General features: G+C 39.2%; 1 protein-coding gene across 5 annotated transcripts in view; it reads left to right on the forward strand.

Annotated features, from left to right (window-relative positions):
* Positions 1–208: 208 nt before the first annotated feature.
* Positions 209–22,372, forward strand: part of NR1H4 (nuclear receptor subfamily 1 group H member 4) — a 52,846-nt gene continuing 30,682 nt past the window's right edge. For 3 of the 5 annotated variants that reach the window (XM_059934760.1, XM_059934759.1, XM_059934761.1), the window contains exons 1-2: positions 209–287; positions 14,741–15,106. In XM_059934760.1, the coding sequence (XP_059790743.1) occupies positions 209–287; positions 14,741–15,106 (445 nt within the window). Of the gene's footprint in view, positions 288–9,167; positions 9,277–14,740; positions 15,107–22,372 lie in introns of those variants that run through there. The other 2 variants (XM_059934758.1, XM_059934757.1) reach the window with 1 other exon arrangement.

A 22,372-nucleotide genomic window follows, 5' to 3' on the forward strand; every position in this document is an offset into this window, starting at 1 on the left:
GAGGAAAGATATGTACAGAAAAGCTATGATAAAATGTCTACAAAGGGAGCCACATGTGCTTTTTAAGATTAGCTTGCTCTCTCTCTCTCCCTCTCTTTCATAATCACCCCCCTACCCTCCCCAAACACTCTATGTATTTATTTACCTTTCAGGGGATTTTTTTGAAGACCACCATAACGAAGATACATTCTCAAACAGGAAAGTTTGGATGGGATCAAAAATGAATCTCATTGAACACTCCCACTTACCTGCCACAGATGAATTTTCTCTTTCTGACAATTTATTTGGTAAGTTGTCAAGTTCATTTGAATATTGTAAAAACAAACTGCAATTTGGACATACATATGAAAAAAAACCTGACTAAGTCCAACAGAGAGTCCAGAAAATTTTTTTGTTCCCTCTAAGTACTCAATGGATGTTAGCTACTATGCAAGGTTAGAGGTAAATCGGACCTTGGATTCATTGAACCTAATGGTCTTCTTTTTTATAGATGAGGACTGCAAGACTCAGGGAGCTTTGTGACTTGTCCAAGGCCATGAGGCTAGATAATTAACAGAGCTGGGAGTAGAAATGCATTCCCGTTCTAGGGCTAATTCTAATATTATTATAGCCTGTACTAAGTTATGAAATCATGATTCTTATGGTTTAATATTACACCTATTAAAGTCTGAGGTTACTTAGGTTATAGCTCTGCGACAGGTTTCCTTTCCACCATTCTTCGGGTGCTGCAGGAAATATGGCACAGTGTCAGGATTAGTCATTTAAGCTGGATTGAGGACAAATTGTACTAAGTTGTTTTCAGTAGATCTGTAACTAGATGGTACCATAAAATGATCTATTGCTCCACTTTATGCATTTATAAAATAACATCTCATTATAAAGAGTCTGAATTGAGAACATCAGCAAAATGCCGGCAGGGGCAATATTTTGGGTGGGGCAGGGCAGCTTCCTGCCACTCTTAAAATAATTCCCTTCTGCATTATAACTCTGCTGGGAGGCTTGGATGCTCCCAGTTTTTCACTCTATATTAATATATCAACCATGATTGATGATGATAGTGAAAATGCAAACACTTGAAATTCACAAAATTCAATGTGTTAAGGCACAATCCCCTATTTGGTTGCAGAAATCCCTGGCAGACATTAATCAATAGCTTATACGATTACCTACCAGTCATTAGCCTTAGTGTGCAATGGTTTATCAGGTCATTTCCAAGGAGGGGTCATTATTTTATTATCTATTTACATATCTACCAGCCACCATTCAGTATAAGAGTATCTAAGGACAGTGACTGTATTTTATTAATCCTAGTATGTACTTGATAAATAAGAATCAAATAATAAATAATAGAGGGAAGGAGAAAAGAGGTTTAGGGGAAAAAGAGATGTTTATCAGTAACTCTCAGAGAGATCAAAGGCAGCAGTTATTATTTATGCAATGCTAGTTCTCAGACATACTTGCTACATCTATTCCGTCCAGTTGGCTTCTCTTCATCCTGTGGATACAGTCAAGGGCAGTGGGACACCTACCTCCATGTCTGGACACTTGACCATTTGCTTCTGGCCTACCTTTCTATGGTCCTTAAAAAAATCAATGTATGGACATCTTTATAATTTGTGATCTACCCATCAGAACTCATAGGATGATTAGGACTGTAGGTGCATATCACAGACTAAAGAAAATTACACTTGAGATGATTTTTTTCACATATAAACTCCATTTCCTGCTCTGAAATTTTACGACTGCATGTTAAGATCTCCAAATCTAAACTCTGGTGTCATCATTATTAAACAAATCCATTCAGCTCTAATCTGTATATACATCAAGAGGAAAGGGTAAGATCTTTCTTACAAACTAGCCCACTTTAAGCAAGCCCATCAGGTTGAAAGTTGACCTCAGTTGTCATGAGGTGAAAAACTGTAAGTAGATAGAGAAAAAGTTGTGAAGGAGCTGTCAAGTTAGAAGCATCTGAAAATGATTGCTAAGGAAGCACCGTGGTTCATGCTTTCTTCCAGTGGTGCTCTTCCCTCATCCCTCCTTTGCTGGACCACATTCTTTTACAGCTTCCTAACACTTCTTTTAAGGTTTCTTAGAATATATAGCACAAGATGCATAAGCTGCAATGCATAGCTGTTATTCCCAGCTGGAGCCGTTTCCTCAAATCTTCATCTGGTCCACCTCTCTTGGGAAACTAATCAGAGCCATGTGACCATTGGGACTCCTTTTCCTCTTCCCCATTAAGTTCTAGAGCCAGGTCTAAGCATTTTTTTCCCCACACCTCTTTCCCCCAGGGGAAAACATACCTGTGCTAAAGGTCCACCAAAGGGGAGGACAAAGAGCATTTTGACCCCTTTATTCCTCCTGCCCATCTTCTTTTATGTCCTGATGACACTGATGGATTCTATGGACCTCCCACCCTGAGCTTAGGGTACAGAGCGCCAGGGAAAGGACTGTGGCTCATGGATGAGTAGCCCACAGTGCCTAACTCACCACTCCTAGATCTTGAGATGTGCCCGAGATTCAGAAGTGTTAACTCATGGGCTCCATTAGCCAGAGAGCTGTACTCTTTTCCAGTGGTCTAACTGTAATCAAAAACAGCCATCATGTTGTTATAACAAGGGCAAGTGAAGTTTACTGGATTGCATATGGATGGCTATAATTTCTTCCAACCAAACATTGAACACTGACCATATGCTGGAGTTGGAATAAAGCAGGGAAGAAGATAGGAAAAGAAACAGGCAAAGGAATGAGTAAATGAAATAATATCAGGTAGTGGTAAGTGCTATGGAAACAACAAAACAGGGCGATGTCATGGTGACTGGAAGAATGAGCCTGCTCTAACTGGTGTGGTCAGGGGAGGCCTCTGGGGAGTTGACAACTGAGCTGAGAAAGACAGAGCCAAAGGGAACATTCTAGGTGGAAGAAATAGCAAATGCAAAGGCCCAAAGTCTAGAATGACTTGGAAGGGCCTTGTCTTCTCGTTTTTATTTAGGCAAGTCGAAAGAGTCTAGAGAACTGGCTCTGGACCCCATATTTCCATTAATCAGGGCTGGTAAAAGGAGATTATTAGGCTGGGAATTCTAGGACAACCTAGAATTAGCATTTGAGTCCACAAATTGCTACAGTTGTTGCGTCAGGAAGTGGTGACTTGGACTCAGTGGTACTCACCTGACATGACATGACTTTCAGGGTGGTCCTGGGCATGGTCCCCCTTCCTGCAGGTTACTCTAAAGGCCATAATTAATCCCAAGACACTGGGATTTAATTTAAGACATAGAGAAGGTGACATAAAGATTACTCAACAAATACTGATGGGCACTCACTAATGGGCAGTGGAGACACCAATGACCTCTTGAGTGAGACCTTTCAGCTGCTTCTAGAGAGGGCTGTGGACCCCTCACTCTAAAGGCTTTGCTCAAGAAGGGGACGCATCTCCACCCATATAAATGGTTACCCTGAAAAGCAGAGTCTGAGGCAACGACTTGTGTGCAGGCAGTTTATGTGAGAGGTCATCCATCCCAGGGAGCAGGAGCAAAGGACTGGGGTGATGAGACAGGGAAGGAGGGAAAACCAAGACGAGATGAATTATGAAGATCGCTGCTGTGGGCAAGGGGAGGTTGATTCCACTGGGAGAAGCAGAGAGAATTGTCCACTGAGGCACCGGGCATGGGGGCAGTTATTAACCGACCTCTGGTTCCCATTGGTTGAGGGTCGCCCTTGGGGGCATTAACTTCCCTGCACTTCTGGGCTGTGCTTCTGCTGCTCCCAATGGAATCAAGCCAAGTGGTCTCCTGTGGCATTGGAGAAGATCTGGGAAGAAAGCAAAGAGATGTGCTGCAGAGTGCCAATGTGAAGTGAGTCTGAGCTCGCGCGTGATTATCTGCTACAGCTGCAGCTGAAATGAGAGGTGGGTCCAAGGATGTGCATCCTCACCAGAGGGGCTGCCACACAGTATTGTGATTTCCCCCCAAAGTCAACTGGAGTGTTTAAAGGAAAGCTAAGATGGTGTGGGGCGTGGTAGGTGAGGGGAAAAGGTGGAGATTTGCTCTATAGCTCTGTTTCCTTAGGCTGGCCCTTGTAGAAAAGAAGGAAAGAAACTTAGAATAGAATTACAGAGATGGGGCTGGAGTCACCTTGTGAGGTCCTCTAACTTATTCTGCTGCCACACGTCCCTAACAAATCCAGATGGGAATCTAGCTCATTGGTAACTCAGTCCACATGCAGAACGCAGGATGGAAGGAGGTGGTGACCTAAGAGAGACAAGTCTGCTTTCCTTTGGGAGATCCTGAAAGCCAGGAAACTTGGTCAAAGATTAATTTAGTGGGTTAATAAAGGCTTCTCTGATGAATGAAGAAGGCAGGGTCTTATGCAATTAGTGCATAATAAAAGGTAATAATGACAAAGTCCACAGCTTCCCATGGTTTAACATAGTGAATAGGTAGAATGTGACATGTTAATTAAAATCTATGTATCCTTTTAGCAAATTGTGGTTTAAGAACTAAAGAAAAAAAAATCACAGAATTTTAAAGACTCAGTAAATAGAAAAGCATCCTAATAATAGCACAGAATAAGCAAGAAAAGGTACAATCTTATGTTCCCGTACTAAATGTTTCCAGTACAATGGGTCCCGTTCCTTTAGCTTGGTGATACTGGGAAACGTTCAATGAATGTGAGTGGAAATAAGCAATGAAATTGAAAGAAATAAAGTCTCAGAGGCAACTGAGACTCTCTGAACTTCAGTTTTCTCCCCTGTAAAATGGGAATAATAATGACATTCACTTCACAGTTTGTTGGAGGATTGAATAGCTGTGTGGAAAGTGTTCTGTAAATCTCAAGGCATCATAAAGCAGTATCGCTACTCCAGGGTTTGAAATGTAGTTATTATTTAAATTGTTAGAATGATAAACACCACTCTACTTATTAAAGGGAGGAAGTTCTGTTAATCTTATCATTGTTGAGTGCTAAGAATTTTCAAGGAGCCAACAAAAACCAACAATATGGAACTAAATTTCTGGGTGCTCTAAGAAAAAAACTCATGTTCTATCTCTCCTTGGCATTACAGCATTGCTAACAACAGCTATGGAATCCACGTTTTTGTATAATTTTTATTATTGTTTCTAGTAGTCTTTCCAAAGCCCCATTCTGAATGAGGCCTAGCAAGGGGCAGGAGGGCAGATTCTATATAATCCTATTCACTCACACTTCATTTCCTTTAGCTACTTCTCATAACGTTATGCTTTTCTCAGCTGTTCATGCTCATTTTCTCTGGGTAGCTTTATTTTTATTGGAATCTGGTTCTTGCCTATGTCTTTTGCTTAAATTAAAACAATCTTTCAGATGTTACAGAATCAGCTGGATGTTTTAAAATACAATTAAAGGTCTTGAGATGCAGTGTTGTGTAATATTTCTGACATTTGATTTCAAGTCTTTTTCCATCTCACTGAGTTTAACACAAGTGAATGTAGTTCTGACTTGATGGGTCAATCAAAGCCAAAAGTTTCCAGAAGATGGAAAGATACCACTGTCTCAGACAAAATGGAACGTTGCTTTAGCATAATTTAAATATTTTGTCACTACCATTTCTTATCCATATCTCTTCCACAGATTGAAGCAGTCTCTAAGATTTTTTACTAATTCCCTGTGGCTTTGGTTTTTGCTCTCCCAGGATTCTCAGATCTGGTGCTCTTGTTAGTGAGGTTAAGAAATGGGAGAAGGAAAAGAAATATCAGAAGAGCCTTTCCTTATTACAACATAAGTTACTGCTTCTTTTAGATAGGGCATGCATAGTTTGGAAAATGCATGCGATGAGGTGCATGTTGGCCAGCTAGTGGGCAAATCCATTGCCATCCAGAGCCTGGCTCTCAATCTTGCAGGCTAAGAAACAGGTCTCAGGGGCTCTCAGAATAACCAAACTGAGAAAGGTTGACTATGAAAACAGACTGCAAATTTATACATTTACAGTGATAAAAAAAATTGTGATCATAACAGCTACCATTTCTTGAGTGCTTTCTATATGTCAGGCGTCATGCTAAGCACATTTTACATTTGTTAGTGGACTCTCATTCAGTCCCATCTCTGCCATTTACTGGTATGTGGTCTTAGGCAAATTATTTAACTTTGTGCAAGTTACTTGTCTTATTTAATAGAATTCTCAGAAGAATGCCTGGCACATTGTAAGTACTCTGTAAGTATTTGCCATTAATATTAATTCTCATAACACTCCTATAAGGTAGATACCATTACTATTCCCCTTTTACTGCTGAGAAAATGGACATTTAAAGATGTCAAAGAATCTGCTGAATTTCCATAGATAGTAAGTAGACAACCAAAGTATAGTCAGGACAAGGAATCGGAATTGGATGATTACGGATTCAGGTTAAGAGAACACTCCTGTTCACCTTCTCAGTGGAGAAGGTCTTTCCAGTGAGATTATTTCACTCAAAGTGTGTTAGCCAAGTCTATTCTCAGGGATAGTTCTCAGAAAAGCATTGCCAGCACTTGCTCTGGGACTTCCCTATTTTTTATAGCATCATATCTAATGCCCCTCCTTGCCGTGACTGGCATTTTATTCACATTGCCCCAAGTACCGTCTACAACAGTGCTGTCCAATAGAACTTTCTGTGATGATAAAAATGCTGTAGATTTACTTTGTCTAATGCAGTAACCACTAACCACACGTGGCTACTGATCACTAGTGTGTAACTAGTGTAACTGAGGAACTGATTCTAATTTTACATAATTTAAATTAACTTAAATTTAAGTAGCCATATATGGTTAGTGGCTACTGTTTCAAACAGCACAGACCTGTAGGGGAAAAATGTACCTTGGGGAAAAAAAATAGCACGAAGCAGTTGGTCCTCACTGCAAAAGAAGCAAAGGGATTCAATCAGTCTTATTATGAGAACATCCTGTGTGAATTTCACTCAGCAACAAGGGTTTCCTGGGTCAGCTAAATTATCCTGCTCATTTCTTTTTTAGTATTGAAGTTTCTGAGGGCAACAGATAGGCTCATCTGTTTGACCAGTGAAAAACTCAGTAGAGAATTCTTGAAATATAAAATTCAAAGATAGTTTGTCCTGGTTCTTAGCCTTTGGGTAGCTCTTCCAGCTTAGAGTCCCTCAAGGCAAGTATAGCTCTTGGGTTGTGAGGGGGGGGGGAGAATGAGGTTAGAAGTAAACTGAGGATTGAGAACAGCTTTGCAAATGGTGATTCTTGGTTGAGCAATCCAAGCTGCAATAGACCTAGGAACCATCATTCTTTCCTTTTTCTTGGCAATTAGGGTAAGTGTGCTTTAGTTTTTTCACCACAAGGTTTTGAGCGAGAAGACCTTGGTTACAGCCTTTGCTTCATCCCTTAATAGCTGGGTGACTTTAGACAAAACATTTAACTTCACTGAGTTGACCTTCCATGTCTGTAAAATAGGGTAAAAGATAATGGGCATCATAAATTATACCTTCCTCAATGGGTGCAAGTAAGGATCAGATGAGATAATGCATGTAGAACCACCTTGTAAACCTGTAAAGGCTGAGGAAATGGCTTAGCAGTGATTATCACGTTTATATAGATCACATTTGCCTTTTAAAACTGCTTTCACACTTATTATGTTATTTTATCTTCACAACGGGTCCATGAGGGAAGTAGAGCAGGAATTATTAGCTCTGTTTTACCATCTGTTGATGTAGACAAATGAGGTCCACAGAAGCTGAGAGACTGTCCTAAGGTGACACAGTGTGTCTGATTGCATTATCCCTAAGCTCAACCCTGGACCTACTGAGTCCTATTCTGAAGCCCTCCCTTCCAAAAAATACCCAACAGTCACAAGCTTGGTATCCACAAGTTATGCTGCAGAAATTATTCCTGCTCAGGAAGCAAGCCGCCCTACAACAAGAGTCCAAGGCTAAATAATTATAATATCGGTATAATGATGCCACACACTTAGCCACACACTCTGCTAAGCATTTAATAAATATTATTTTATTTAATCCTCATAATAACTCTATGAGGTTGCATGATTATCAGTCCCATTTTACAGATGAGGAAATTGAGGCAGAAAATGGTTCAGCTAGGGGCAAGACAGGAATAAAGACGCAGACATAGAGAATGGACTTGAGGACATGGGGAGGGGGAAGGGTAAGCTGAGACGAAGTGAGAGAGTGGCACGGACATATATACACTACCAAATGTAAAATAGACAGCTTGCGGGAAGCAGCCGCATAGCACAGGGAGATCAGCTTGTGCTTTGTGACCACCTAGAGGGGTGGGATAAGGAGGGTGGGAGGGAGACGCAAGAGGGAGGGGTTATGCGGATATATGTATAGATATAGCTGATTCACTTTGTTATATAGCAGCAACTAACACAACAATGTAAAGCAATTATACTCCAATAAAGATGTTAAAAAAAGAAAAGAAAATGGTTCAGGAATTTGTCCATGGTCCACAGAGCTAGTGAGTGCCAAGGGAGCCTACATGTATTAGTTTGCTAAGGCTGCTGTAATAAAATACCACAGACTGGGTGGCTTAAATGACAGAAATGTATTGTTTTACCATTCTGGAGGCTAGAAGTCCAAAATCAAGGTGTTAGCTGGGTGGGTTCTTTCTGAAGGCTGAGAGGGAAGGATCTGTTCCTGGCCTCTCTTCCTGGATTGTAGATGACATTTTCCTTGTGTATCTTCACATTGTCTTTTCTCTATGAGTTTCTGTCTCTGAAATACAAATTTCCCATTTGTATAAGGACACCAGTCCTGTGGGATTAAGAGGGGACACACTTCCACCCATAACACTGGATATAAACCCAGATTAGTTTAGCTCACGCTGATAAGTATTATGCTTTAATGCTTCCTGACATTACAAAATTATACCAATCTGTATCCTTTTGAGAGGAACGAATGTCAAGACGTAGAAAATGGCATTTGACCCCCAAATCCACTTTTAGAGCCACTGAACAAAAATCTGTCCTCTAAAAATTCCTAAATTGGAACGTGCTCCCCAAAAATGTTTATCTAAGAGACTGGTTTCCAGCTTACTAGGCAATTTGGCATCGAGGACTTTTCTCATAAACATTTACAAATATTCTGCTCGGTAATGAAGTTAATCAGTAAACCCCACAACCTCTGGCCTCTGTCACTCCTTACCTAGTCTCATTTTCAGTTGCTGTGAGTAAGCTAAGAATGGTAATGCAGTTTCCGGAGTTAGAAAATCCAGGTCAAATTAGTCCTTGTCACAGCTGCACGTCGTTGGGATTTGCCATGGAAATCATGAGCATGAAGCCTGCTAAAGGTAGGCGGAGGTTCGCAGATGCTGGCGGTGGGGCTTCTGCCACTGGACTGAGGAAACATGGGGCACTTTTGCTTGAGATTCCAGTAACAGATCTCTGTCAAAGATGGCTCAGTCAGAACCAGAAGACTGGGGTGAGAAGCTGGGGTGGTGAGATTACTATAGGGTTCCAGGCAGGTGAGTATCTCATTGAGACTAAATCTAAGTGTGTTTTCCCTATAGTTCTTCACTGGATAGTGTGTAAAATTAGCACCATTCTTCCAAGTTAAACACTAGGCAGTTCTAGCATTAATGCCTTGGACACTTGAAAAAACATTTTAAAGTACATGATTTCATGCAGTGTTTTTAAAATGGCAAGTCTCAGATCCCAGTGGGTCATGATATCTATATTGTGACTTGTGACCAGCATTAAAAATTTAGAATAGACTAGAATAGGAATACAATAGAAATGTCAGAGTGCCCGTCAAGAGGTAAGGATAAGTGTTATTCCACGGAAATTTTGTTTCAGTTATTTATACATATGTATAAGTGTGTATGGGGTAATGATATAAGATTTATTTCAAACTATGCATTGTGATGAGAAAAATAAAAAGAGATCAAAAAACATTAATTTACTGAACTAGTTTCACGGTAGATTTCTCCCAATAGTCAATGGAAAATCAGATAAGTAAAGAGCATACTTTTAAGCCCGCTTTGTTTTCTCTGAAGTAAAATATAGATTATAATTAAAACATAAACAGTATAATATAATGTCTGTTTTAATATTTTTTTCAGAATAGAATCTTACCTTTTGAATTTCCAGCTAAAAGAGAAGCTCGAATCATTTTTATAATAATTACAATTTTGAACATATTTCTGGTTGTAGACTTGGCAGCACGTTATTTTGTTTAAATGTACTGTTTAAAAATGACTGACACTGTATTTTTTTTTAAATAAATTTATTTATTTATTTATTGGCTGCATTGGGTCTTCGTTGCTGCATGCGGGCTTTCTCTAGCTGCGGTGAGCGGGGGCTACTCTTCCTTACGGTGCGCGGGCTTCTCATCGCGATGGCTTCTCTTGTTGCACAGCACGGGCTCTAGGCGAGCGGGCTTCAGTAGTTGTGGCATGCAGCCTCAGTAGTTGTGGCTCTCGGGCTCTAGAGTGCCGGCTCTGTAGTTGTGGTGTGCAGGCTCATTTGCTCCGCGGCATGTGGGATCTTCCCGGACCGGGGTTCGAACCCGTGTCCCTTGCATTGGCAGGTGGATTCTTAACCACTGAGCCACCAGGGAAGCCCCTGACACTGTATTTAGAGGTGGAAATTAGTTGGAAGGCTGGGGAAGTAAATTTTCCATCGTTTCAACTTAATAAACATTTATTAAAGATTTACACTGTGTCAGGCTTTGTGTAAGGTGCCAGGAATGAAGGAGAAAAGGGAATGTAACATATAGTAATCTAATGTATTTCCCAGGAGTTCACAGACTAACCACAACAACAAAAATGTATTGAATGTTTATGCTTAGGCACTATGCAGTTTACATTCTTTGTCTTAGTTTATCTTTATTGCAACCTTTAACGTAGATACTATATTTTGTTTCAATTACTATATTATCCCAGCTTTTTAAAAAAAAATTTTATTGAAGTATAGCTGCTTTACAACGTTGTGTTAGTTTCTGCTGTACAGCAGTGAATCAGCTATATGTATGCATATAGCCCCTCTTTTTTGGATTTCCTTCCCATTTAGGTCACCACAGAGCATTGAGTAGAGTTCCCTGCGCTGTACAGTAGGTTCTCATTAGTTATCTATTTTATACATAGTAGTGTATTATATTATCCCGGCTTTATAGAGGAAGGAACAGAAGCTTAAAGAAGTTCAATGTCTTTCCCAAGTTCATACATCTAGCAAGTTGCAGGTGAACTGAATCCAGATTTGTCTACACGGAAGCGCTTGTACCGAGTATGTCCTACCACCTCAAATGATATAGCATGAAAGATAAGCCTGTAAACCAACAAAAATGATGGTATATGCTTCTGAGTGCTGCAGTAGAAGTGTGTACAGAGGGTAGGAGAGATTAATTCTACCTAGGAAAACTGGGACAGGCCTCACAGAGGAGGTGATGGGTTGACAAACTGGGTGGGGAGAGGCACCAACATCACAAAGGCCTGGCACCAGGAACGGCACACAACTTCATAAACCAAGTCATATCATCTATTAAGAAACCATGGATTGGGAAATAAAGGAAGGCCGAGAAGGCAATTTTTCCATTCATGAAACATTTCAACAAACATTCATGAAACATTTACTAGAATCAGCGTTGTGCCAGGGATGAAAAACTGGATATAATCTGAACCCTTTATCGGGCTCATCAGAAACTAACTGTGGGTTTATGAAGAAGTGCCATCCTTTGTACATGAACCTGATTCTCCCATTTAGGTACACAGTGGTTCTGGTCACAAACTCCTTAGAGCTGCGCTGTCGGATATGGCAGTCGTTAGCCACATGCAGCTATTTAATTTTAAATTTAATTATTTAAAGTTACATAAAATGAAAAATTCATTTCCTCATTATTACTAGCCATGTTTCAAATGTTCAATATTCCATATGGTTAGTGGCTACCATGTTGAAAGGTATAGAATGCTTGCATCTCAGAAATTTCCCTTTGATGGTACTCCTTTAGAGAAACTATTAAATGCTGCCAAATGACTCTCTACCCAGAAAAATGTTGCTTCCCTTTACAGGGGGTCTCAGCCTCTCCTGGAGTCCATTCAAGTGTTCACATTTAAGAACTCTTCCCTAAACTCCCATGGAGAGTTTCTGTTATAAACAAATCCAAATTCTCCTATTTCTTGATAAACTGATTCTTTAAAATATCACTCATAAATTGTATTAAAATAGAAATGAATTTACCTTTTCTGAAAGTACACTCTAAAGTTGACCTACCTTTGCCCTCTCCACATCTTATGCTCTGTCAGAAAATTCTATATTTGTTTACTTGGTTTTATCCCAGCCCTTGACATACCCCCACCCCTCCCCACCCCAAACACACAAACAAGAGAAAGTCTGGGACCTCTTCTATCTGTTTTCTATCTGTCTTGTTCACTATTGTATCCTCGGAACCTAGGACAGTGTCAGGCAAATTTTAAGTGTTCAATGTATTTATAAGTGAAAGAAGTATCCTATAACTTATAGCATCAAAACAGACTGATGTATATTAATATTTACTAACTAACTATCATTACAGTCAAGATTTTGCTAGGTTCTTTAGGAAACAAACATGTCTTTTTATGGTACTCAACTTATCAAAACTTTTTCTCAGAACCTGTATCTTATACTCAGAATTACCTTATGAGATAGCGAGGCTGGGTGTTAGTAGCCCCATTTTACAGAAGAAACAGAAAAATGTTAGGCAGTTGTTCAAGGTCTCACAGTCAGTTCATGGAAGTTATTCTTGTCCCACCATTTTGGAGGATGTTGTCCATGCTGGGTTTTTTTAATTGTAAGTTGCCTGTATATTTATTGTCTCTACTCTGTGGAAATTTGGTGGGAACACTGTGAAATACTAGAAGTGGATGTGCTTTGGGAATAGAGGCATTATTTAATAATATTGTGTACTGATCTCATATTCTTACCCTGTTTTGTGTTGTTTTCATATAGTAGAATTGATGTCTTTGTGAAAGTGTTCCATTTTAATTGAGATGATTCCAGATATTGGTAACATGATTTGACTTGAGTTGGGACTCCATTGTGTCTCTTGATTATTAAAAGATTTGTTGAAATAATGCTCAGAGATCTTGGAATTGTCTTGTGAGGAGAAAACAACTACACATTTCCTTAGATACTACAGAATCCAGATTCTGTCATTAATTGATTATGTGACTTCAGGCAAGTTGCTTAACTTTACTAGACCTGTAGATGGAGAGAAACTGGGGCTGGGAGTGGGGATGGGAAGTTGAGTGAGGGTAAGATGGGTTGGAGGATAAAATCTAGATGAAACTAATGATTTTAACGCTTTTAGCTCTTTTCAATTGTATTCACTCTAGAAATTTTAACCATATTTAATTATTAAATAGATCAAGATTTTGCTCATATTTTAGCTTCTCTTTTTTCTGTAATAATTCCATATTTTTATATTTTTCCATTTTGCAGTCATAAGACAAAGCACCATTGCCAAAATTTTTTGACTGTCAGATATACTGACTCAGTGCTGGTTTTATATGGATAAGTTGGGCATGAAAGAAACAAAATTGATTTTGCACAGACATTGTATCCTTTGTGTTCCATCAGTGATTTCCTGTATCAATGCAGAAAGCATTTTTTTTTCAACAAACATTTAACATACATATTTTCCACTTTGCATTGTAGAAAGGCCCTGAATTCTAATGCCCATAAACTGTTGGTCATACACTTATAGAGGTTTTAGACATAAAGAAGAACTATATCATCATGCAGCATGGAGTCTTCTCTTTACAGATAAGTAAAGGGAGGCCCATGAAGGGTAGGTAAGTACTATACAACTGGGTTCAGACACCCAGGGACCTAGGTTTAGGGAAGACTTCCCAAGAGAAGCTATACTTAAAGGGAAATTTAGAGATAAGTGGAGAATAGTGAGATGACATTCTTGGAGGGAATGGCTGTTGAGGAAAGTTCCAGGCTCAGGAAGCAGCATGTGGGAAAGGTCCTGAGTCTGGAAGCAGCAAGGCATATTTAAGGAATATGGAAGTCGGAACATGGGAAATGGCTGGAAAAGAAAGAAAAGGTAAGATCATGCAGAGTCTTGCAGGCCTAGCTATAGGTTACCTGCAAGTGGAGGCACTGAAGGGACTCACAAACTCAAGTACAGAGGGAGGAAGAGAAAAGCTTTAAAGCATCACACATTTGAAATTATCCCAGAGAGGAGCAATTCAGCACATGGGCTTTGAAGTCAGACTCAAAGCCCAAATCTCAGCTACTTAGGTGTGTAGGAATAAAGTTGCCTAATTACTCTGTGCCTCTGACTACTCAATTTTAAGTGGGGATAATACCGTTACCCACTTTATAGGATTTTGTAAGACAGAAATGACAAAAGATAGCATTTGTATATGCCTGTCCTTCATCTTTGTTTTCTGTGGATTGTTGAATGTTTTACATGTTGAATAGTTTTTTTAACTTTCCTTTTTTTCTTTTTCTTTTAAACATTCTTGTTTGTTTTCCTTTTCTCCATGTTGAATGTTTTCTTATTGGTTTGTAAAAGCTCTTTACATATGAATGATATGAGTGTTTTGTCTGTCCGCTATGTTACAGCTATCTTTCTGAGCTTTTAATTTTGTCATTTAATCTGTTAATAGTTCTTTTACTGTAAAAAAGTTAATTTTATATTAAAATTTTAATGTAAATATTTAAATATTTCAATCTTTCCTTAGAGCCTGTACTCCTAACCATATGCTAAACTGCCTCTCTTATTTATAGAATGATGACATTAATTCCAGTTTTGTTATCACTTTTGTTCAGGTGTACTAACAGAACAAGCAGCAGGTCCTCTGGGACAGAATCTAGAGGTGGAACCATACTCACAATACAACAACATTCAGTTTCCCCAAGTTCAACCACAGATTTCCTCATCTTCCTATTATTCCAACCTGGGTTTCTATCCCCAGCAGCCTGAAGAATGGTACTCTCCTGGAATATATGAACTCAGGCGAATGCCTGCTGAGACTCTCTACCAGGGAGAGACTGAGGTAGTGGAGATTCCTGTGACAAAGAAGCCCCGACTGGGTGCATCAGCAGGGAGAATAAAAGGGGATGAGCTATGTGTTGTTTGTGGAGACAGAGCATCCGGTTACCACTATAATGCACTGACCTGTGAGGGGTGCAAAGGTAAGCCTCTTTTGGTTGGCAATTTTCTCCTTATTAAAGTTTTTCTCTATTGGTTGTTGAAATCCCTCAAACTGGATTCTTCCCTTTTCCCAAATAACTTCCCATTTTCTCATCCTCTGCTCCTACTTCTTCCTACATCTTCTCCTTCATTGGGATGTCATAGATTTCTAGGGAAAGCTTACTAGAGTATTTAGCTTGGATATAAGTAAACTTTGTCCTATTCACAACCTCACACATAGTTAGAAGGAATTTATGATTGTGGGTTTTGTTTGTTTGTGTTGTTTTTTAAAAGAAAGAGAAATTGCTGAACTCATCTCTTTTAAAATTAAGGTCAAGGAGAATAAGATTTTATTCAATAAATATTTTAACATACATTTTCATGTACTCTAGTTAATTGAGAAAGAGACAGAGGAAGAAAAACAAACAAAAGAAAACAAAAAGGAAGTAATGATAGCCTATATTCAACAAATATTTCACTTAGCAGGAAAATAGATCTGTGAGCAATGCTGTAGGGGAAATCAATGAAATTGCAATCCATTTAGGATGGATAAAGTATAACACATGAAACATGAAAATGACTCAATATAAAGCCCTATGTGATCATTCTCCCGATAAGGACACAGATGATAAGTTTGTAAAATTTCAGAGGAAAGAACTTAACGGACTAGTAGATTCATGTATTTATTTTTGCATTTGTTCTTTCAACAAATATTTATGGGATGCCTACCATGTATTAGGCACTCTGTTAGCTCCCAGGACTTTGAAAGCTGATAAAGAACTGTCTCCGGAGTAGAATCTGTTGAATGGTGAGCCAGTTTGCCAGATGCCAATGGTGTTCCCAGATGCCAATGATTGCCATAAAAATAAACAGAGGACCCAGCCACATAAGAATGGCTCTAGGACATTTCAAACCTTTGAAAGTTCAAGTGATCAGATTGTCTAAAATTATATTAGTCAGCTCTTTAAAACTTGGTGTGATTTCATTAGATTTTTAAAAAACAAAGTAGTATTTATGCCCCAAATTTAAAAATTAAAACAGATCTATAAAGAAAATTTCAAAGATCTCGTTTATGGCCTTTAAAATACTCTTATCCTTTTTGTGGAGAGCCAAGTCTATATGGGTAAAAGTTACATATAAATTCTTTGAAGACATAGATTGTGTCTTCTTCAGCTCTGTTACTCCTCATAGCATCTAACACAGTGTCTGGTACATAGTAAATGTGTAAATAAATAAAAGCATAGTAAATTTGGAATGCCATAATGATAATCCATGCTCATCACTTCCTAGCTAAGAAGGGGTGTAGCTTCAAATCTCCTGCTTCTAAATCTAACCCCAGAGCCTCTATTATTAACCACCAAGTGATCATTCTGCTCTCTGAGCTATTTGTTCAAGGCTAATATTGACTAACTTGGTGGCCAAAGGAAGAGAATCAAGTGCTCCATTTAGGTGTCAAGGTATCGGTATTATCCAAACCAAGGGGATAAAACCCTAAAGTTAGTAACCTGGACCAGCTCACCTCCTTACAGGTGAATGCTGGAGTGAAACCTGGTTGTCCTGAGAATTCCGGGGCGTGGCAGGGTGAGTAGAGGGAGACCAGAGTGCCATGGACAACCCTACAAAACAGCGACTCAAAGACAGGCAGAGGATGAGAAGCCTATAAAGGATAGAAAATAGAAGTCAAAGCTAGGAAGCTACTAGGCAAGTGCAGGGTCAGGAGACCAGGGGACAGAAAACTGGTCTAAGGAGAACCAGTCCTCTGGGGAGCTCAGGGAGGAAAAGCTGGATCTGAACATAGGTATATTTTTAAGAGCAGAGTAAGGCAGAGCTTTTTCTTTGATTTTGATTTGAGACTTTGCCCCCATGATGACAGCAGAAGGACAAGAGTGCAAGAGCAGATGAGATAGAGCCAGGCAGGGCCCATGTTCTACATCAGGGTTTGGCAATTTTTTTCTGTAAAGAGACAGATAGTAAATATTGTAGGCTTTGCACCATAGCGGCCTTGTTGCGCTTACGCAACTCTGCAAACTCAGCCACGTAAGAGTGGCTTTACTTAGCCTACAAAAATAGGCAGGACAATAAAAAACAGTCAGTGGGCCGAATTTGGCCCAGGGCCTAGCTGTAATTTGCTGACCCCTGTTCTAGACCCATAACTCTCAATGGTCAGTATCAGAATTAACTGGAAACTATGCAGTGAGAGAGCATAGCACTCAGGGTATATATGCAAGAAAAATAACCTTTTTTGTATAATTGGATTTAATCCAATTTCAAGCCCTGGTGGAAACTTTATTTCATCAATTCAGGATGAATCTCCTGAGTTTTTTGGGCCCTGGAGGTGGGGCTCTGGTTCTTGGTGCTGTTAACATAGTCCAGCATTGTTGAGGGCTGTTCTCGATGGTCTTCGCTCACCAGTGGGAAAGGTCTCTGAGGTGCCATCCTGGCATCCTGAGCACGCTCCTGCTTCCCATCTGGCCCCACCTGCTTCCCTGCTGCTCAGATGGGTGGGCTCCTGATGCTTCTGCACCGTCACCTGGAATGCCTGGCTGCCCAGGGAAACCACATGGCCACGTCATCCGTTCCTGGGCCTTGTGGGGTGCAGGGAACCCCAAGGGCCTCCCCTGACTCTCCCCAGGAAAGAGCGCAAGAATCCCTCTGTTCTAGGATTTCCCAATGATGTGGAGTTCCCATAAGCTTTCTGCAAACCCAATCCCAGGGCTCAGTCTGAGGATTAGGGGGTGGGAGGGACAGAGTTCAGGACCTTCTCATGTACTTAACATGTCTTAACTCTTTGGTTGTCTGCCTCTCCCAATTTGGGGAAATTTTGTTAGTGTCTGGGATCTTGGGGCTTAGACTTTGGTGACTGAAAAGCCAATAATTGGCTCCTTTGTGCTTTTTAGATGTTCTCTCGAGAAAACAAATGAAAATCATTCTAGCTTAGTAAATGGGGAGGAAGTGCACAGAATAGGGTAGAGTTCAAGCCAAAGAACCAGTGCCTCTGGGCCGGGCAGGCCTAACAGCTTGGCCAACTTCATCCCCCCGCCCCACACGCCTTGGATATCTGCGCTTACCTGATACAAAATGAATTTCACGCCATAACTTTCCATCAGAGGGAGTATGAGCTCTGGGATTTGACAGGCATGAATTGAATCTAGGCTCTATACCTCTTGGCTGACTAAGCAAGTTCCTTAATATATTGATTAGTCAAAGTTCAACAAAGTAAGCAGAAACCAAATTTCAAGCAAAGAAGAATCAGTACAGGAGAACTTGGAAGGGCAGAGGAACAGGTTCTATGCTGAGTCTCCAAGAGGATGCTCCAAGCCACACTGCAGAACTGGTTTGCCAGGGCAGTTGTTATTCAAGAAGATGGGGGGTCAGGAAGCTAACATAAGAATTATTGACTCCAGGAAGACGGCACCTTAGTTGACCTTTAGGGATCAGGAAGTTGTCTTCACTGCAATTACTGGCTCCAGAGCCATAGCAAAGATGCCATAGCCATAGCAAAGATTACTGGCAGCCATAGCAAAGATCACGGTTAAATTTCCTGATTTCACTGGTCTCTGTTTCTGTTAGAAATATTTCAATTTTTCTTAAGGTTTTATTTGTTATAGGTATTTATGACATCAATGAGATAAATTTTGATCTTTTAAAAAAATAACAACTGCAGAACACAAGCATAATGCCAAGCGACAATGATAGCCATTTGCTCGGCACTAGATTAAATCGAGAGCTGTCCCTCCCCCTCGGTTATCAGTGTGGAGCATATGGAAATATGCTAAGGTCTGGATGAATTTTGATTCAAACCTCAGACCTCAACTGACAAAACTGATCTGCATCTGACTGGATATTTCAAATGGCTGCATTCCCAAATAGGTCAATGTCAATGTCACTCACAACTGTCTCCATGCCAGGAAAGAATGGTAGAATGCTTAAAAGGCATTTTATGAGTAAATGGGGGACTTTTCATCCTTTGGAACATATTTTTATATAATATAGTGAACCAGCATTAGACTTAGTGCTGAAGTTTTAGAAAAGATTCTAGAATTATTGAAACAATTGTGACATGTAGGATAGATGTAGAGAGTTTCCAATGGGCCTTTGGTTTATGGGTTAGAGCTGAGATGCCCTGACTTACTTATAAACTTACTGAAATCCTATTTGATTTTGAGGTCTGATTTTATAAAATTTAATAATGATCCCAATGAACTCTATAGGTCAAATTATCTTAGAGTGTGATTCAAGGGGTGGGGATTAAATGATTTCACTGCATTGGAAGCCTTTTGTTATAAAAGTCTTGGGAAGAGTAGGACTCTGAAGGCAGATAACCTAGATTCCAACCCCAGCTGATTCTCTTCCAAGTTACTTAATGTCTCTGGGCTTCAGACTTCTTACCTGTAAAATGAGGATAATAATAAAGATGAGGAGGAGGAGGGTGAGATGATGGCAATGTGATGATGATAGACAGATAAATAGCATACATCAAGTGATTATTTTGTGCAGGCTTTATCAGGAGACTTTACATGTACTAACTCATTTCATCTTCAAGAAAACCCTTTGAGGTAGATTTAAATAAGGTAATGTATGTAAAGTGATTAACATAGTCTTTGCCAATAGGAAACCCTCAATAAATGTCCGCTATTATTACTATTATCACTGGGTTGTCATGAAGAAAAATGAGACATTGGTGTTTTTTGTTTTGTTTTTTTTTTGTTCTTTTATTTTATTTTATTTTTTTTAAGTTTCTTTTTTTTTTCACAACTCACACACACACACACTGTATTTTATTTTTACAAGAGATAAATAAACTGATGCCAAGCATTGTAAATGGATGACCACAACAAAAACAACAATGATTGCAACTACCCAACACGAAACACACTCATACTATGTCATAATATTGACATTCAGTCCAGTAATCCTCCACTGTAACAGCTCCTTTACTCTGCAGTGAAAATTGATTTGTATATTTTTTGCCTCTGAGTCCTTGTGGGATTTTTTTTTTATATTCAAACAGAAAGTCACAAAAATTATAATCATCCTCATCAGTTCACTCAGTCCCATGTAATTAATTTTTTTTCATCTTGATCTTTTGTTAGCACTTTTATGAATTCATCAGTTTTCCATTAGAGTTCTGAAATTGCTTATTCATTCAGTTCAGCAGTATAGTCAGTTACCAGAAACCTGTACTTGTCAGAGTCTTTTCCATGAATTCCTTGAAGATGAAACCCTTTTATAGGAATATTTTTGCGAAAGCATCAGAGTACACCCAGAACTGTCTGTAAATGACAAAAGACTTAAAAATGACCATGGTTAAAGATTTGATGAAAGTTCATAATAATGCAATTGACAAGGAAATTTAGTTATTTCTGAGATATACATTTTAAAGTAATAACTAGAATTATGACTTATAACGTTATACCAGAACATATAAGATTTTTAGAAATTTCATGTAATGTCTGAAACATTTATATTAACATATTTCCATACAAATAACCCAAAGAAAGTTTAGTATTAGTTGTTTTTTTGTTTGTTTTTTTATACTGCAGGTTCTTATTAGTCATCAATTTTATACACATCAGTGTATACATGTCAATCCCAATCGCCCAATTCAGCACACCACCATCCCTACCCCTCCATGGTTTTCCCCCCTTGGTGTCCATACGTTTGTTCTCTACATCTGTGTCTCAACTTCTGCCCTGCAAACCGGTTCATCTGTACCATTTTTCTAGGTTCCACATACATGCGTTAATATACGATATTTGTTTTTCTCTTTCTGACTTACTTCACTCTGTATGACAGTCTCTAGATCCATCCACGTCTCAACAAATGACTCGATTTCGTTCCTTTTTATGGCTGAGTAATATTCCATTGTATATATATACCACCTCTTCTTTATCCATTCATCTGTCGATGGGCATTTAGGTTGCTTCCATGACCTGGCTATTGTAAATAGTGCTGCAATGAACATTGGGGTGCATGTGTCTTTTTGAATTATGGTTTTCTCTGGGTATATGCCCAGTAGTGGGATTGCTGGATCATATGGTAATTCTATTTTTAGTTTTTTAAGGAACCTCCATACTCTTCTCCATAGTGGCTGTATCAATTTACATTCCCACCAACAGTGCAAGAGGGTTCCCTTTTCTCCACACCCTCTCCAGCATTTCTTGTCTGTACATTTTCTGATGACGCCCATTCTAACTGGTGTGAGGTGATACCTCATTGTAGTTTTGATTTGCATTTCTCTAATAATTAGTGATGTTGAGCAGCTTTTCATGTGCTTCTTGGCCATCTGTATGTCTTCTTTGGAGAAATGTCTATTTAGGTCTTCTGCCCATTTTTGGATTGGGTTGTTTGTTTCTTTAGTATTGAGCTGCATGAGCTGTTTATATATTTTGGAGATTAATCCTTTGTCCGTTGATTCGTTTGCAAATAGAGACATTGTTTTTAAAACTTCCAGCTCTGTACCTGGCACACCTTGAGTGCTCATAAAGCATTTGCTATTGTTGTTTTGTTGACGAATTCCTATTATTTTATCATTGTTATTCTTCTCTTCATCCAGCCCCCCTAATTTGGATCATGCACTATTTTCAAAACTCTCTCTCTTCCTATTAGTTAACTAATTAAGCCTCCAGCTGCTGGGAGTTTGAATTAATTAATTCGATTTTTTTCAGTAAATATTATTAAGTACCAACTATATGCCAGGTGCTATTCTAAGCCTGCATGATACAGTGGTGAACAAAACAAAATTCCTGCTCTCACTCTCACCATTTTAAAGCAAAGTAGGAAAACAGTTTACATAATTGAGCTAAAATAGACAAAAAGAGAAACCAGTAAAACAAGCAAACAAAAAAGATTAAAAATACAAAAGCAATAAAATGATATCTAAAAGAATGTACAGAAAAAGGAAATGATAGAAGGGTGATTTCCAATGAATAAAAGTTGATATTTCAAATAAATATAGAGCAATGATGTAAGACAAACTGAAGATAATAGAAATTAGATTCAAGTAAGAAAAAATGTTTAAACTAAATATATAAGCAATATATAAATAGGAAAGTAGTGACTAGAGGCCACTAGTCAGTATAAGCCTCCAGCTCCTGGGAGTTTGCCTACCCGGGAGTTTAAACAGCTGTTAAAGGCCTGAAAAGCCCAACCCCTGCAGATGTTACCCTTCCCCTCAATCTCCCAAGGATACCCAGTGGGGGTGAGGGTGTCCACGGATTTTTGCTTTCAACTCCTTTAGACAACTTCGTCACTTAAACATTTTGTCA

The sequence above is a fragment of the Balaenoptera ricei genome, chromosome 10 (assembly GCF_028023285.1).
Source record: "Balaenoptera ricei isolate mBalRic1 chromosome 10, mBalRic1.hap2, whole genome shotgun sequence".
In the NCBI taxonomy this organism is placed as follows: Eukaryota; Metazoa; Chordata; class Mammalia; order Artiodactyla; family Balaenopteridae; genus Balaenoptera; species Balaenoptera ricei.